General features: G+C 42.0%; 1 protein-coding gene across 1 annotated transcript in view; it reads left to right on the top strand.

The window, feature by feature from the left end:
• Positions 1-1,235: 1,235 nt before the first annotated feature.
• LOC311137135 (F-box only protein 31-like) overlaps positions 1,236-18,906 on the top strand; it is a 32,769-nt gene continuing 15,098 nt past the window's right edge. Inside the window, exons 1-2 of the mRNA XM_084171478.1 lie at positions 1,236-1,754; positions 15,656-15,727. Coding sequence (XP_084027604.1) covers positions 1,340-1,754; positions 15,656-15,727 — 487 coding nt within the window. The 5' untranslated portion in view covers positions 1,236-1,339. The remainder of the gene's footprint in view (positions 1,755-15,655; positions 15,728-18,906) is intronic.

Below are 18,906 nucleotides of genomic sequence, written 5' to 3'. Positions count from 1 at the left end.
ATCCCGTAAAGATCCATTAATATCTTATGGCCACTCACCGGGATCTTTTATGTTTTTTGTCTGGGAGTCGGATTTAGCAGCAGCAGCACCCTCTTTGTTGCTAAGCGAATGAATGGCCTGTCCTAGAGGCTTGTTGTTCTCCACACCGGTTGATGGACATTACTGCACAAATCTCTTTGGTTTAGAGATTGTGCCTCTTTTCTCATTATTTTTATTTTATTTTTTATATTCGCTTCCTGATAGTTTTTGTCTCTTAGACATGGTAGCAAATGTGGTTGCAAATCTCTATAGATTACTTTTAGCTGAAATGATTTCTACTGGTAGCTAGCTAACACTAATCATCTTCCTCACACACAAACATTAAAAAACAATACAATGGTTTAATTGGCAGATTCATTTGTATTAATGTTTCACAATTGGATAATCCCATAAACACACACAAAGATCACCATAGCTACCAAGGATAGTGGGTGTGAACTTTGTGAGAAGCGGGAATGGGATGGGGGGCGGGAACTGCCTCAACGGCTATGAACTGGTGGCTGGGTCGCCGCCGGCGGTGTAGTAGCCGATCAGGGGCAACGGAGGACGGCAGCCAATTGCCAAAATGCTGCCTCAAAATGCTGCCACCTAATCTTGCCTAATGGGAGGGCCTGCCCTGCCACTAGTAATTTCCAGTTGGAGGGCCGTTCAAATTGATTATAATTCATTGGCTGAGTATAATTTATTGGCTGATCCCTCCTTATGTCCCGGATGGTATCATGTGATCCTTCCTTCACCCATAGGAAGGCACCCAGTTGACTACTTTAAAATAGTGGAAGAGTGTGCAAAGCTGTCATCAAGGCAAAGGGTGGCTACTTTGAAGAATCTAAAATCTAAAATATATTTTGATTTGTTTAACACTTTTTTGGTTACTACATGATTCCATATGTGTTATTTCATAGTTTTGATGTCTTCACTATTATTCTACAATGTAGAACATAGTAAAAAATAAAGAAAAACCCTTGAATGAGTAGGTGTGTCCAAACTTTTGACTGGTACTGTATGTATTATTATTTTCTTATTTTTTACCACGCATTTTTTTTCTTTTGGGGTGTTTGTTAACCACCTGTACAGTAGGTGGCAGAATGCACCTAATAATTGTTGCGAACGCCATTATGCCAAAGAAGAAGAAGAAGAAGCAGACGAAAATAACTACAACTACGTTGGCTCTGCGTCACAGGTTTCCGCCCATGCACGCTAGGACAGGGAGATAATCGAGACTGCAGCTGTTGTGGTGCAGTAATGTCAAATATTTTTTGTAACTAAACATTCTGTGGTAATGTTTTGGTGACTACTACGGATGGCTGTGTGTGCCAGGCTCTGCGGAGTGGGTCAGTCGCGGAGGTGCAGGCGGCGACAGCGGCATAATCAACAGGACCAGGGAAGCGACTCCGAAATGGACGTGGAGGAAGGGGAGCGGATTGTGGGTGAGACACAAGCCGTCACCGGTGGTGGCGGCCCGGAAAACTCCGCCGCGGCAGGGCCGAGTGTGGCCCATAAAGCAACTGCTGAATGTGTCCGTGCAAATTCGTATGGGGACAGTGAAAGCACCGGACCACCGAACCCGCAGTCCCTGTTGGATCTGCCCCCAGAGCTTTTGGTGGAAATATTCTCATCGATCCCGGGCACGGAGCTACCAAATCTTGCCCTCGTCTGCAAGAAATTCATGCAAATTCTGAACACGGAAACCATCTGGAGAAGGCGCTGCACGGAGGGTAAATAATAGAGTGATCGCTCATTGTAACTGCAGATAGAAGAATCATTCATTCGCTATATAGTCCTATGCGAAACGTGACGTTTTATCAAACGGGAATAATTGACAGTAATTTATATAATTTGGGCCATAAATTAGTCTATAGCAGGGGTTCCTATCCTTTTTCCCCCCATGGCCCCCCTTTTCACATTTGATTTGTTATTTATTTATTGAGATGGCCTATATTAAATACACCACCAACTTGATTTTGTTTAATTTGAAGGACCAAACATTTTTTGGTTTTGAAGCTCATTTTCTGTAATTCTGACAAGTCTGACATGGAATTGTTTTAATATGGTCATACTATGGATGATTTAGCTATTTGGTTTTGAATTTGAGGACCCCTTTTAGGTATAAAAAAAACGTGCATATATATCTAAAACATATTTTTCTTTTTTATACAATATTTAAATTTGGCCTACTGCTACTATTATAGCCCAGAGAAACTCACTGAATAACACATTCATAATAATAATAATAATAATAATATGCCATTTAGCAGACGCTTTTATCCAAAGCGACTTACAGTCATGCGTGCATACATTTTTTGTGTATGAGTGGTCCCGGGGATCGAACCCACTACCTTAGCGTTACATAAATGGCAAAGAAGACTGTAATAAAAATCATAAACAAGGTTTTGAAGTGTCTGTCCTATATCTAGGAGATATAAGAAAGCTCTTGAAATATATATATATATATATATATTTTATATTTATTTTTTTACACACATATTTAACCCCCTTTTTGGGGTAGGCACAAAACTACCTTCATACTTTCATTCTTTTAACAACTGGTACTGGTTACCAGAAGAGTCCTGTGACACTTGTGGGGGTCGTAGAGCAAAACGAAGAACACCATCCTGTTCATGAGAATCTCCCCTTTCCACAGTGGGGTCACATTAGTTTGATATTTCCATGTGCATCAGAGGCACTTCTTCCTCTGGCATTTTACCGCTTGTTTCTAGCCTAAAGCATCGCTGTTGTATGTATCGTTTTAGTTCAGTTTATATGCCCCTAGGTTGGGAAGTGGGAACCCCTGGTCTATAGGTTGATACTTGTAAAAATGTCCATTCTTTAAATGTGTACCTTGTACCTATGTTTGTCCCCATCCACTCTGCTTCTCTAGCTTTCCTTTCATTGAAAGTGGCTTCCGATGTTTCACCACGCGATACCGCTTCCTAGTTTAAACTCACTGTTACATTATACAAGCGGCACTCGCCTAGCATCATCTGGGTGCTAACAAGCAGGCAAGCAAGATGGGTAGTGCTACGTATCAACCATAGAGAATGATAGAGGACTGTTCTTTGTATCTGTCCCATTATTGCGTCTGAGCGCACGGGCAGAGCCATTAAGGCCATCTCCATTTTGAAGTAGTCAATTTTCTTCTACTACTTCTATGAGTTGGTAAACAAACTAAAAGGTTGCATACTGCCAGCTAGAGTGTATCGTTTGAACAGTTATAAAGCCAAGGTTGGCGATTTACTGCCACCTGCAGTTATGGAACGTTTGGTAATGAGTATAATTAATGGCTGATCCCTCCTGATGACCTGGATGGAATTATGTGATCCTTCCTTAACCCATAGGAAATCCCACCCAGCTGACTACTTCAAAATGGTGAAAGTCCTCAATGGCACTGCCCATGCTAAAACATGCTTTTGGGCACTAGTGTTCTCCATCTATCTTTATGGTATCAACAGCCATTGTCAGCCAATCCAGTAGGGTTTTGAAGCTATGAGGATTTGAATGAAGTTCAGCTTTCCCTAACTCGCCCATGCTTGCATCTCTCACCGGTCCCCCCGCCCACTCAACATCTTTCGCTTTCCTTTCATTGTAAGTGAATGGCTTCTAATGTGTCACCACGGGATGCTGCTTCCTAGTATAAATGGGATGTAAGAATGCGCTGCAGAGGACTTCACTTCGGCTGCAGGGTTCGCGCTACAATGTCACTGCGATTAGGGCTGGGAATTGCCAGGGACCTCACGATATTATCACAATACTTAGCTGTCAAACGACGTATTGCGATTCTCACGATTCTATATGTATTGCGATTCGATACTGCGATTTTATTACGGTTTGACGTTACAAACATATTGCTTACTATATGACTGCTGCAGATAGACGAGAGCGCATGAGAACGAGTTTTGATCAGTCAGGGAAATAAAAGTGCTGAAAACATGTTGGCTCACTATTTAAAAATAAGATGAGAACAAGCTATAGGATGAAAAATACCTGAGTTTTGGCGCAGGTACAGCCGACTAGCAATAGCTAACGCTACCAAATCGATACTTTGAGTCAAATATCGATAGAATATCGTCCAAAAATAATACTGCGATATGTACATTTATATTTTCCCCCCCATCACTATCTGCGATACTGCATCGTTAACGACCAGACTACAGGCACCGCGAAGGAACTTTGGCATTATGCAACACACTGTTTTATCCTTTGTTTTGAGCACACCATTATGAAAGAAGACAGGCCTCAACCATGTCTACTGCCACCCTATCATAAATCAAATCAAATTTTATTTGTCACATACACGTGTTTAGCAGATGTTATAGCGGTGACAGTGCAGTAATATATAACCATTTCACAACATATACACACAAAACTAGTAAGGAATGGGATTTAAGAATATATACATATATGGACAAGCAATGACAGAGCGGCATGGACTAAGATACAGTAGAATATTATAGAATAGAATGCAGTATATACATATGAGATGAGTAGTGCAAGATATGTAAACATTATTAAAGTGACTAGTATTCCATTTATTAAAGTGGCCAGTGATTTCAATAGGCAGCAGCAGCCTTTAATGTGCTAGTGATGGCTATTTAACAGTCTGATGGCCTTGAGATAGAAGCTGTTTTTCATTCTCTCGGTCCCAGCTTTGATGCACCTGTACTGACCTGTGACTCGGGTGGTTGATGTTCTTGATTATCTTTTTGGCCTTACTGTGACATCGGGTGCTGTATGTGTCTTGGAGGGCGGGTAGTTTGCCTCCGGTAATGCGTTCGGCAGACCGCACCTCCCTCTGGAGAGCCCTGCGGTTGTGGGCGGTGCAGTTGCCGTACCAGGCGGTGATACAGCCTGACAGGATGCTCTCAATTGTGCATACTGCCCACAACCGCAGGCAATAACTCCTAGACATAAATGACTGTAAATGGGTTCATGCAGCTCTACCTTCTGTCAACTATGGCTGTGATTGGGCCTAATTGGTTAAAGAAGACATAACTTGCCAAAATGCAAACCTGAATAATGTTTGAACTGTCAATCGTTTGCTATACTTGGTCCAGTGTGCTCTCTGATTACATGTGGTTACTGTAACGACCAGACCTTTTTAGGGCTATTCTGCATTTTGCTCATAGGTATAGTGCACTAAGGTTATTATAGTAAAATGGGGGTGGCAGGTAGCTTAGTTGTTAAGAGCGTTGTGCCAGTAACCGAAAGGTCGCTGGTTCTAATCCCCGAGCCGACTAGGTGAAAAATCTGTCGATGTGCCCTTGAGCAAGGCACTTAACCCTAATTGCTCCTGTAAGTCGCTCTGGATAAGAGCGTCTGCTAAATGACTAAAATGTGGTCCTCTGTAGCTCAGCTGGTAGAGCACGGCGCTTGTAACGCCAAGGTAGTGGGTTCGATCCCCGGGACCACCCATACACAAAAATGTATGCACGCATGACTGTAAGTCACTTTGGATAAAAGCGTCTGCTAAATGACATATTATTATTATTATTATTGTAAATGTAAATGTAAATGTAAAATAAAATGCAATCTAAAATTGGCAAAACAATTTAGTAAACCGAAATAAAAACTAAAAACATTTCTAAAACTATACTGAAACTGTCTTTGGCTGCAAAACTAACTGAAATAAAAACCATCAAATGTGTAAAAAATAAAAGATTATACAAAAAACGTTCTGCAAAAATCAAATGGTTTAAGCTTCTTTTTCTAATGGGGTTTTCGAGCTTCTGAATCTGGCGGTTAAATGCTGCCAGTAGATGCCAACGTTTTCAAATAGGTTTGTACATAACTATCACTAGTTAACAGGGAAGAAATCTGATGGCGAGCACAGAGCGTGACTGGACCAAGCTAGAACAACTTGTGAAGTTGCTGTAGCCGTTCGCAATCCACACCGACCAACTTCAAACTGACAGCCAGTTACTGTCTGATGTGGTGCTGTTCATTCTCAAACTTGAGAATTAACATAAACATGTTTAGCATCTCAAAGCATCTAAAGTCTTCCACGAATACAAGCTGATGATGTTGAATAAATGTCGAATAAATATCCTACACCATCACAATAAAGTCTATTTATTTAGTTGTGATGGGCCTATAAACCTGGGAATGTCTTAGAAATCCAAACATATGGCATGATGTGACTATAATGATGATTTAGAAAAAGTAGCAAAAAAAGGCATGCACTCTGATCCTTGTGCTTCCAGCTGAGAGAGAGATAATTGCTTTGTTGCTCTGCTTGTGTGGCAAACAAGTTAGGGTAGATCTAAATCAATGGAAGATGGAATTAAAATGACATACCGTGCATTCGGAAAGTATTCAGACCCCTTGACTTCTTCCACATTGTTACGTTACAGCCTTATTATAAAATGGATTAAGTAGTCCCCTAGTCTGACTAGTCTCCCAGTCCCTGCCGCTGAAAAACATCCCCACAGCATGATGCTGCCACCACCATGCTTCATTGTAGGGATGCTGTAAGGTTTCCTCCAGACGTGACGCTTGGAATTCAGGCCAAAGAGTTCAATCTTGGTTTCATCAGACCAGAGAATCTTGTTTCTCTTGGTCAGAGTCCTTTAGGTGTATTTTGGCAAACTCCAAGTGGACTGTCATGTGCCTTTTACTGAGTAGTGGCTTCGTCTGGCTACTCTACCATAAAGGCCTGATTGGTGAGTGCTGCAGAGACGGTTGTCCTTCTGGAAGGTTCTCCCATCTCCACAGAGGAGCTCTAGGAAGAGTCTTGGTGGTTCCAAACTTCTTCCATTTAAGAATGACGGAGGCCACTGTGTTCTTCGGGACCTTCAATGTTGCAGAAATGTTTTGGTACCCTTCCTCAGATCTGTGCCTCAACACAATCCTGTCTCGGAGCTCAATGGACAATTCCTTCGACGTCATGACTTGGTTTTTGCTCTGACATTTACTGTCAACTGTGGGACCTTTTTATATAGACGGGTGTGTGCCTTTTTTAAATCATGTCCAATCAATTGAATTTACAACAGGTGGACAACAGTAGAAACATCAAGGATGATCAATGGAAACAGGATGCACCTGAGGTCAATTTCGAGTGTCATAGCAAAGGGTCTGAATAATAATGTAAATAACGTATTTCTGTTGTTTATTTTTAAGAAATTTGCAAACATTTCTAAAAACCTGTTTTCACTGTCATTATGGGGTATTGTATGTAGATTGATAAGGGAAAAAATGAATGTATTCAATTTGAGAATAAGGCTGCATAGGCTACTTTCTGTCCATAACCCTGAAACTAAATAATATAAATATGAAATATAAAAGTTTTATCAAACTGAAAAAAATAGTAAATCTGAAAACTAACAAACTGAAAAAAATTATAATAATGTAAAAACAAATATTAAATTACAACTATAATAACCTTGTAGTGCACCAATGCAAGTTTGCATTGATGATACAATGGCAATCCGGGTTATAGGTTAAAATCCTACACGTGAACTGCCGACATTATTACACATATTAATCGATAATGATGGAAAATAAGATATGCAAGATATTTGAATGGATATATATTTTTAAATAGATATATATTGAGGTGAGAGCATTGGAAATGCTTTTGGCGGTTGAATATTCTTCTCCCATGGGCAAAGAAACTCAAAAGGGGTGATGATATTAATTAACAGTAATTTCGATCTGAATGTGCAAATTGTCCAAACAGATACGCAAGGTAGATGGATTATTTTAAATATGTTATTGGACCATAAACAGATATGGCTCATTAGCCTTTACGGACCAAATAATGATGATCCACACTTCTTTGACAATATATATATAATAAATTATCAACTCTGCAAGCAATTCAAGACTCTGTTATTATGGTGGGAGATTATAATACCGTTTTAAATAGCTCAATGGACCGTAAAGGAAATCACACTACAAACAATCACCCTCATGCTCTTAAGGAAATCGTGAATGTCATGGCTACATTAGAACTAGTAGATATATGGAGGCTTAAATATCCTGATCTAGTGAGATATTCCACGGGGGGCCAGTATGAAAAATGTATGCACTCACTAACTGTAAGTCGCTCTGGATAAGAGCGTCTGCTAAATGACTAAAATGTAAAAAATATACATGGTGGAGACTCAATCAAGCTAGTCGTCTTGACTTCTTTCTTATGTAATTCTCGTTGGCACCAAAAGTTTAAAAAGTGTTGATAGGGGACAGAATGCGGTCGGACCATCATATAATTGGCATATACATTACTCTTACTGAATTTCCACGTGGGCGAGGATATTGGAAATGTAATCAAAACCTATTGGATGATAACTTGTTTTTAACTAGGACAGAGGAATTTTTTCCGACATAACATAGGTACAGCAAATCCCTTTATTGTATGGGACACCTTTTTCAAATGTGCCTTTAGAGGCCATGCAATTCAGTACTCAAGCAATTTAGGTCAAAAGAGTCCACACTAACAAAGGAAATAGAAGGTCTAACAGAACAGATAGCAATAAAAACTGTAACATAGAGGCTCAGAATAAATTAGAGGAAAAACAAAAAGAAATGGAGAAACTTATTCAAGAAAGATCATATGTAATATATTATAAAAATAAAGCAAACTGGATGAATATGGGGAAAAATGCACCAAATTCTTTTTAAATCTTCAACATAGAAATGCTACCAAAAATAATTTATTGAAAATGGTTACAAATGACGGAGTCACCCATGATTCACCAAATTATATTATGAAGGAGGAAACAAAGTACTTTAAGCATATGTTTTTGTTTCAGTCGCCTCCATCTCCTCTAACTGAAGCAAATTGTAGAGATTTTTTTTATATTGATAATGTAAAATTAACAGCCATACAGAAAGACTCATGTGAAGGTGAAATTACAGAGGAGGAACTTCTGGATGCAATTAAAGACTTTAAGTCCGGGAAAACTCCAGGGTTGGATGGCATACCAGTCGAGGTATACCAAACCTTTTTTGATATACTCAGAGGACCGTTATTAGCATGTTTTAACCACTCCTATGTAAATGGTAGATTATCAGACACTCAAGAAGGTCTGATTTCATTATTACTGAAACAGGATACAAGTGGAAAATATAAAGATCCAGTCCATTAAAAAAAATGGAGGCCCCTTACACTTCAGTGTTGTGATGCAAAAATTATTGCAAAATGTATAGCGCATAGAATTAAAAAGGTATTGTTGGACATTATTCATTCTAAGGTTTTTTACATGGGTGATACATTGGAGATAATATAAGGCAAGTACTGGAAACAATAGAACACTATGAAAAATCTGGGAAACCAGGCCTTCTATTCATAGCAGACTTCGAAAAGGCATTGGATAAAGTAGTACTGGGGTTTATATATAAATGCCTGGAGCATTTCAATTTTGGACAATCTCTTATAAATTGGGTTAAAATCATGTATAGTAACCCTAGGTGTAAAATAGTAAATAATGGCTATTTTTCAGAAAGTTTTAAACTGTCAAGAGGAGTGAAACAAGGTTGTCCACTATCGGCATATCTATTTATTATTGCCATCGAGATGTTAGCTATTAAAATCAGATCCAACAATAATATCAAGGGATTAGAAATCCAGGGCTTAAAAACAAAAGGTGTCATTGTACGCTGATGATTCATGTTTTCTTTGAAATCCACAACTTGAATCCCTCCACAGCCTCAGAGGATCTAGATACATTTTCTAACCTCGCTGGATTACAACCAAATTATGATAAATGGACTATATTACGTTTTGGTCACTAAAAAATACAATTTTTACATAATCACATTTTATTGGCAACATGCGCCGAATACAACAGGTGCAGACATTACAGTGAAATGCTTACTTACAGCCCTTAACCAACAGTGCATTTATTTTTAATAAAAAATGTAAAATAAAACAACAAAGCGTTGAGAAAAAAAGAGCAGAAGTAAAATAAAATAACAGTAGGGAGGCTATATACAGGGGGGTACCGGTGCAGAGTCAATGTGCGGGGGCACCGGCTAGTTGAGGTAGTTGAAGTAATATGTACATGTGGGTAGAGTTAAAGTGACTATGCATAAATAATTAACAGAGTAGCAGCAGCGTAAAAAGATGGGGTGGGGGGGGGGGAAGTGCAAATAGTCTGGGTAGCCATGATTAGCTGTTCAGGAGTCTTATGGCTTGGAGGTAGAAGCTGTTGAGAAGTCTTTTGGACCTAGACTTGGCACTCCGGTACCGCTTGCCGTGCGGTAGCAGAGAGAACAGTCTATGACTAGGGTGGCTGGAGTCTTTTACAATTTTGAGGGCCTTCCTCTGACACCACCTGGTATAGAGGTCCTGGATGGCAGGAAGCTTGGCCCCAGTGATGTACTGGGCTGTACACACTACCCTCTGTAGTGCCTTGCGGTCGGAGGCCAAGCAGTTGCCATACCAGGCGGTGATGCAACCAGTCAGGATGCTCTCGATGGTGCAGCTGTAGAATTGAGGATCTGAGGACCCATACCAAATCTTTTCAGTCTCCTGAGGGGGAATAGGCTTTGTCGTGCCCTCTTCACGACTGTCTTGGTGTGTTTGGACCATGATAGTTTGTTGGTGATGTGGACACCAAGGAACTTGAAGCTCTCAACCTGTTCCACTACAGCCCCGTCGATGAGAATGGGGGCGTGCTCAGTCCTCTTTTTTTTTCCTGTAGTCCACAATCATCTCCTTTGTCTTGATCACGTTGAGGGAAGAGGTTGTTATCCTGGCACCACACGGCCAGGTCTCTGACCTCCTCCCTATAGGCGGTCTCATCATTGTCGGTGATCAGGCCTACCACTGTTGTGTCGTTGGCAAACGTAATGATGGTGTTGGAGTCGTGCCTGGCCATGCAGTCATGGGTGAACAGGGAGTACAGGAGGGGACTGAGCACCCACCCCTGAGGGGCCCCCGTGTTGAGGATCAGTGTGGCAGATGTTGTTACCTACCCTTACCACCTGGGGACGGCCCGTCAGGAAGTCCAGGATCCAGTTGCAGAGGGAGGTGATTAGTCCCAGGATCCTTAGCTTAGTGATGAGCTTCGAGGGCACTATGGTGTTGAATGCTGAGCTGTAGTCAATAAATAGCATTCTCACGTAGGTGTTCCTCTTGTCCAGGTGGGAAAGGGCAGTGTGGAGTGCAATAGAGATTGCGTCATCTGTGGATCTGTTGGGGCGATATGCAAATTGGAGTGGGTCTAGGGTTTCTGGGATAATGGTGTTGATGTGAGCCATGACCAGCCTTTCAAAGCACTTCATGGCTACAGACGTCAGTGCTACGGGTCGGTAGTCATTTAGGCAGGTTATCTTAGTGTCCTTGGGCACGGGGACTATGGTGGTCTGCTTGAAACATGTTGGTATTACAGACTCAGTCAGGGACAGGTTGAAAATGTCAGTGAAGACACTTGCCAATTGGTCAGCACATGCTCGGAGTACACATCCTAGTAATCCGTCTGGCCCTGCGGCCTTGTGAATGTTGACCTGCTTAAAAGTCTTACTCACATTGGCTACGGAGAGCGTGATCACATAGTCATCCGGAACAGCTGGTGCTCTCATGCATGTAGTTTACCAATAAAATGGTCTGATGGTGATGTGGATATACTCGGAATACATATCCCAAATGAAATAAATGATCTCACTACAATACATTTTAATAGAAAGTTAGCAAAAATAGATAAGATCTTGCTACCATGGAAAGGTAAATACCTGTCAATTTGTGGAAAAATCACCCTGATTTAACTCTTTAGTATTATCCCAGTTGACCTATGTTCTTATATTCTTGCCTATGCCTAGCAAACAGTTTTTTTAATTATATGAGAAAAAAATATTCCATTTTATTTGGAACGGCAAGCCAGACAAAATTAAACGGGCCTATTTATATAATGAATATGAATTCGGAGGACAGAAATGATTAAATATTAAAGCATTAGACCTATCACTAAAAGCTTCAGTCATACAAAAGTTATACATAAATCCGAACTGGTTCTCTAGCAAATTAGTAAGATTGTCTCACCCAATGTTCAAGAATGGACTTTTTCCCTTTATTCAGATTACAACCTCTCACTTTAAGTTATTTGAAAAGGAAATAATCTCCCAAATATCACTCTCTAAAACAAGCCATAGAAAGTTGGTTGCAATTTCAGTGTAATCCTCCAGAAACGACAGCACAAATAATGCAACAAATATTGTGGTTAAACTCAAATATACTAATTGATGAAAAACCATTTTTTTTGACAAAATGTTTAAAAAAGGTATAATCTTCGTAAATAATATTATCGGTAGGATTGGTGGAGTTGTCGCACATGCAGCTAACAAGAACATATGGAAATGTCTGCTCTACCCAAAATTACAACCAAATAATTGTTAGGGGACAGGACAACTTCACCGCATCAAAGGGACGATGGACGGGACCACGTACCGTCAAATCTTGGGTGAGAACCTCCTTCCCTCAGCCAGGGCATTGAAAATAGGTCGTGGATGGATATTCCAGCATGACAATGACCCAAAACACACGGCCAAGGCAACAAAGGAGTGGCTCAAGAAGAAGCACATTAAGGTCCTGGAGTGGCCTAGCCAGTCTCCAGACCTTAATCCCATAGAAAATCTGTGGAGGGACCTGAAGGTTGGAGTTGCCAAACGTCAGCCTCGAAACCTTAATGACTTGGAGAAGATCTGCCAAGAGGAGTGGGACAAAATCCCTCCTGAGATGTGTGCAAACCTGGTGGCCAACTACAAGAAATGTCTGACCTCTGATTGCCAACAAGGGTTGTACTAAGTCATGTTTTGCAGAGGGGTCAAATACTTATTTCCATCATTAAAATGCAAATCAATTCATAACATTTTTGACATGCGTTTTTATGGATTTTGTTGTTGTTATTCTCTCTCACTGTTCAAATAAACCTACCATTAAAATTATAGACTGATCATGTCTTTGTCAGTGGGCAAACGTACAAAATCAGCAGGGGATCAAATACTTTTTTCCCTGAATATAGGTTATAGGTTGAGCGCTTTTGTGAAAGAGCACAGTTAGAAAAATATGGCATATAGAAGCAAACCAGATGGACATCATGAAGATGAACTGAGGAAGTTCAGGAGTAAAAACAAACTAAATATAATTATTGTAGAATTTGACTGTGTCCATAAAATGTATATAGTATGTATGGGCTGGAAGTAGAGGCCTAAGCGTTGTTGTTCACTAGTTTACTCCAATTGGGGAAGGGGTGGTGGGGTTGGAAAGTAATGAAGGGAAATTTGTGTGTGTGTGTGTGTGTGTGTGTATGGATGTATGGATGTATGTATATGTGTGTGTGTATATACACTGCTCAAAAAAAGAAAGGGAACACTAAAATAACACATCCTAGATCTGAATGAATTAAATAATCGTATTAAATACTTTTTTCTTTACATAGTTGAATGTGCTGACAACAAAATCACACAAAAACTATCAATGGAAATCAAATTTATCAACCCATGGAGGTCTGGATTTGGAGTCACCCTCAAAATTAAAGTGGAAAACCACACTACAGGCTGATCCAACTTTGATGTATTGTCCTTAAAACAAGTCAAAATGAGGCTCAGTAGTGTGTGTGGCCTCCACGTGCCTGTATGACCTCCCTACAACGCCTGGGCATGCTCCTGATGAGGTGGCGGATGGTCTCCTGAGGGATCTCCTCCCAGACCTGGACTAAAGCATCCGCCAACTCCTGGACAGTCTGTGGTGCAACGTGGCGTTGGTGGATGGAGCGAGACATGATGTCCCAGATGTGCTCAATTGGATTCAGGTCTGGGGAACGGGTGGGCCAGTCCATAGCATCAATGCCTTCCTCTTGCAGGAACTGCTGACACACTCCAGCCACATGAGGTCTAGCATTGTCTTGCATTAGGAGGAACCCAGGGCCAACCGCACCAGCATATGGTCTCACAAGGGGTCTGAGGATCTCATCTCGGTACCTAATGGCAGTCAGGCTACCTCTGGCGAGCACATGGAGGGCTGTGCGGCCCCCAAAAGAAATGCCACCCCACACCATGACTGACCCACCGCCAAACCGGTCATGCTGGAGGATGTTGCAGGCAGCAGAACGTTCTCCACGGCGTCTCCAGACTCTGTCACTTCTGTCACGTGCTCAGTGTGAACCTGCTTTCATCTGTAAAGAGCACAGGGCGTCAGTGGCGAATTTGCCAATCTTGGTGTTCTCTGGCAAATGCCAAACGTCCTGCACGGTGTTGGGCTGTAAGCACAACCCCCACCTGTGGACGTCGGGCCCTCATACCACCCTCATGGAGTCTGTTTCTGACCGTTTGAGCAGACACATGCACATTTGTGGCCTGCTGGAGGTCATTTTGCAGGGCTCTGGCAGTGCTCCTCCTGCTCCTCCTTGCACAAAGGCGGAGGTAGCAGTCCTGCTGCTGGGTTGTTGCCCTCCTACGGCCTCCTCCACGTCTCCTGATGTACTGACCTGTCTCCTGGTAGCGCCTCCATGCTCTGGACACTACGCTGACAGACACAGCAAACCTTCTTGCCACAGCTCGCATTGATGTGCCATCCTGGGTGAGCTGCACTACCTGAGCCACTTGTGTGGGTTGTAGACTCCGTCTCATGCTACCACTAGAGTGAAAGCACCGCCAGCATTCAAAAGTGACCAAAACATCAGCCAGGAAGCATAGGAACTGAGAAGTGGTCTGTGGTCACCACATGCAAAACCAGTCCTTTATTGGGGGTGTCTTGCTAATTGCCTATAATTTCCACCTGTTGTCTATTCCATTTGCACAACAGCATGTGAATTTTATTGTCAATCAGTGTTGCTTCCTAAGTGGACAGTTTGATTTCACAGAAGTGTGATTGACTTGGAGTTACATTGTGTTGTTTAAGTGTTCCCTTTATTTTTTTGAGCAGTGTATATATATATATATATATATATATATGAGAAAAAAAACATATGGGGGATTGGAAGTGATGCAGACAATTACATTGATGGAAGTTACAATCTATCTGAAATAAGTGGTTTCTCAGTGAAAGCCATAGGCCTTGTTGGTCCAAGATGCAGCAGTGTAATATTGGCTGTGCCATTGGGACATCTGCCAAGTAGAGCAGTAGTGGACACAGTAGAAATGTTTCATTTGAGAGCAATGTGCATTCTAGTAGCCAAGTCATCATGTAAACATGGTGCGCAAGGCAGCTATGATATGTTCACTGTAGATGCGCAGGCCGGGGGGGGGGGTAATTCAAGTTGGAGCCTTGAGGTCTTGAGTACTGCTGGTTTTCTGTTCTACCTGATAATTACTTGCACCTACCTGGTGTCCCAGGTCCAAATCAGTCCTTGATTAGAGGGGAATAATGAAAATCAGCAGTGGAACTGGCTTAGAGGTCCATATTTGAATTGGCCTGGTATACCATGTATTGGATTTGGATTTCTTCCTTTATTCATAGTATCTAATCCATTATTGGGTCAGCATCGCTTTGGAATTTGGGATGTGCATATTTATCATACAAGCTTGGGGGTCCAGATCTGAATGTGCTTTTGTCATGCCATCATGTATGGATGGAGTTGGCTAAAGCACAAATAGCTTTGATGACTAGGCTACTGTCACAAACTGCCTTGGCCTTCATTGTCACATGCCTGTCTGTCTGTCTGTTTGTATCTCTCTCCCAAAGAGTTTGGAATGAGGGAGGACTTGCGCAAGATGGAGGTGGCGGGTGTGTCCAGTCGGGAGCTCTATGCCAAACGTGAGTCACTCTCTTTCTGAAAACATCAAACATTTATTATCAGGACCAAGAGTTTTTCCTGATCAGAACTGACCAGGAAAAACTCTGGGGCATAGTTAGACTACAATGGGCATCTTCACATTGACTAATTGAACCAAGTCACACTAGTATCACTTGTGCATTGGAGGTCCAGGAATAATACCACATACTGTCACTTTCTGCAAACCATCGATGACTCTGTTTCATCCTCTAAATTCCAGCATCTTGACTAGCTTCGAACTCATTTGGACAGGGGCTGCTGTTAAACACTTTCCAGTAGTTAGCAGTGGCACCCTTTTGATTGATTTTCTTGTGTTTGATACTTTGGGGATTAACTCAATTGTTTGCAACTGTAGGGGTCACCTCAAGATGGCTTGTGGGAAATTGCTCTTCGGGGTGGAGAGATGGTGCTTGCTTTGTTTTCATGTCATGAAGTTGATGCTATCAGGGTTGGGGCTAGGTTGGTTCTAGGGTAGGTTGTTTCGAGTTGTAGTCTCATGTGGTTGGTCAGTAACAAACCCTGAATTATGACTCAGCCAGCCTAGGTATTTCAGGAACCTCTAGGTCCTTTCAAGCTCTCTTTTTGTCTCTGTAATCTCCCTCTCTCTCCTGCGCTCCCACTGCCCCTCCCTCCCTCAGTGGAGGTAGCCATGGCATGTGCTCCGTGACCCTATGGGCCTAGCTCTCTGCCTCTCCCCTTCCCTCCCTTTACCACCAATTTAGAAAGCACCTCACACATTCACACATGTAAGAGGTATTTAAATTGTTAACTAAAATGTTTCAAAGATGGACATACAGACACTAGACAGTCGGACTGACCGACACCAGACAGTCTTTAGACAGAAAGATGGACAGAGACGCTAGACGGACGGACAGACTATATGGACAGACACCAGACCGACAGATACAGAAATGACACTCGACAGACTCATGCCACAATGACTAGCTGCTTTGAAAGGCTGGTTATGGCACACATCAACTCCATCATTCCAGAAACCCTAGACCCACTCCAATTTGCATACCGCCCCAACAGATCCATAGACAACACAATCTCAATTGTACTCCATACTGCCCTTACCCACCTAGATAAGAGGAATACCTATGTGAGAATGCTGTTCATTGACTACAGCTCAGCGTTCAACACCATTTGTCCCCTCCAAGCTCGTCACCAAGCTTAGGACCCTGGGACTGAACACCTCCCGATGAGAGAGCATACAGGGAGGAGTCAGTGACCTGACAGTGTGGCGCCGTGACAACAACCTCTCCCTCAACGTCAGTTAGACCCAGGAGCTGATCGTGGACTACAGGAAACTGGGGGTTTGAGCACGTCCCCATCCACATCGACCGGGCTGCAGTGGAGAGGGTTGAGAGCTTCATGTTCCTCTGTGTCCAAATCACTAAGGACTTCAAATGGTCCACACGCGCGCACAGTCGTGAAGAAAGCGCGACAGAGCCTCTTCCCCCTCAGGAGGTTGCAAAGGTTTGGCATTGGCCCTCAAATCCTCAAAAAGTTATACAGCTGCACCATTGAGAGCATCTTGACTGGCTGCACCACTGCTTGCTATGGCAACAGCACCGCACTTGATCTCATGGCGCTGGGGTCAAGCTCCCTGCCATCCAGGACCTCTATATCAAGTGGTGTGAAAGGAAGGCCCGGAAAATCGTTAAAGACTCCAGCCACCCTAGCCATAGACTGTTCTCTCTGCTTCCGCATGGCAAGCGGTACCAGTGATTCAAGTCTGACACCAACAGATTCCTGAACAGCTTCTATCTCCAAGCAATAAGACTGCAAATAGCTAACAAAATGGCTACATGGACTATCTGAGTGACCATTGTATTTTATCAGTGGTGGAAAAAGTACCCAATTGTCATACAAATAAAGATACCTTAATAGACAATGACTCAAGTAAAAGTCACCCAGTAAAATACTACTTGAGTAAAAGTCTAAAAGTATTTGGCTTTAAATATATCAAATGTAAATGTAACTGCTAAAATATACAGTGCATTCGGAACGTTTTCAGACCCCTTGATTTTTTTCCACATTTTGTTACGTTAAAGCCTTATTCTAAAATGATTCAAATCAAATAAATTCCTCAGCAATCTACGCACAATACCCCATAATGACAAAGCATTTGCACATTTTATAAAAAGTAAAAAACAGACCCTTTGCTATGAGACTCGAAATTGAGCTCAGATGCATCCTGTTTCCATTTACCATCCTTGAGATATTTATACAACTTGATTGGAGTCCACCTGTGGTAAATTAAATTGATTGGACATGATTTGGAAAGGCAAACACCTGTATACCTTCTCTACTTTTGAAGAACTAGTACAATTATTTCGTCAGACAGCTCTGCAGCATACTTAGGCAGGCTAGCTACACTGAACAAAAATATAAACGCAACATGTAAAGTTTTGGTTTCATGAGATGAAATAAAAGATCACAGAAATTTTCCAAACGCATAAAAAGCTTATTTCTCTCAAATTTTGTGCACAAATTTGTTTACATCCCTGTTAGTGAGCATTTCTCCTTTGCCGAGATAATCCATCCACCTGACAGGTGTAGCATATCAAGAAGCTGATTAAACAGCAGGATCATTACACAGGTGCACCTTGTGCTGAGGACAATAAAAGGACACTCAAATGTGCAGTTTTGTCACACAACACAATGCCACAGATGTCTCAAGTTGAGGGAGCATGCAAGTGGCATGCTGACTGCAGGAATGTCCACCAAAGCTGTTGCCAGAGAATTGAATGTTAATTTCTCTACCATAAGCCGCCTCCAACGTCGTTGTAGAGAATTTGGCAGTACGTCCATCTGGCCTCACAACCACAGACCACATGTATGGTGTCGTGTGGGTGAGCGGTTTGCTGATGTCAATGTTGTGAACAGAGTGTCCCATGGTGGCGGTGGGCTTATGTTATGGGCAGGCATAAGTTACGGACAACGAACACAATTGCATTTTATCAATAGCAATTTGAATGCACAGAGATACCAGGACGAGATCCTGTGGCCCATTGTCGTGCCATTAATCTGCCATCATCACCTCATGTTTCAGCATGATAATGCATGGCCCCATGTCGCAAGGATCTGTACACAATTCCCGGAAGCTGAAAATGTCCCAGTTCTTCATACCCACATGTCACCCAATGAGCAAGTT

The sequence above is a fragment of the Coregonus lavaretus genome (assembly GCF_964263955.1).
Source record: "Coregonus lavaretus genome assembly, chromosome: 11".
NCBI classification, from domain to species: Eukaryota; Metazoa; Chordata; class Actinopteri; order Salmoniformes; family Salmonidae; genus Coregonus; species Coregonus lavaretus.
The sequence above is the reverse complement of the archived record's forward strand: the minus strand, read 5'-3'. Positions and strand labels throughout refer to the sequence as shown.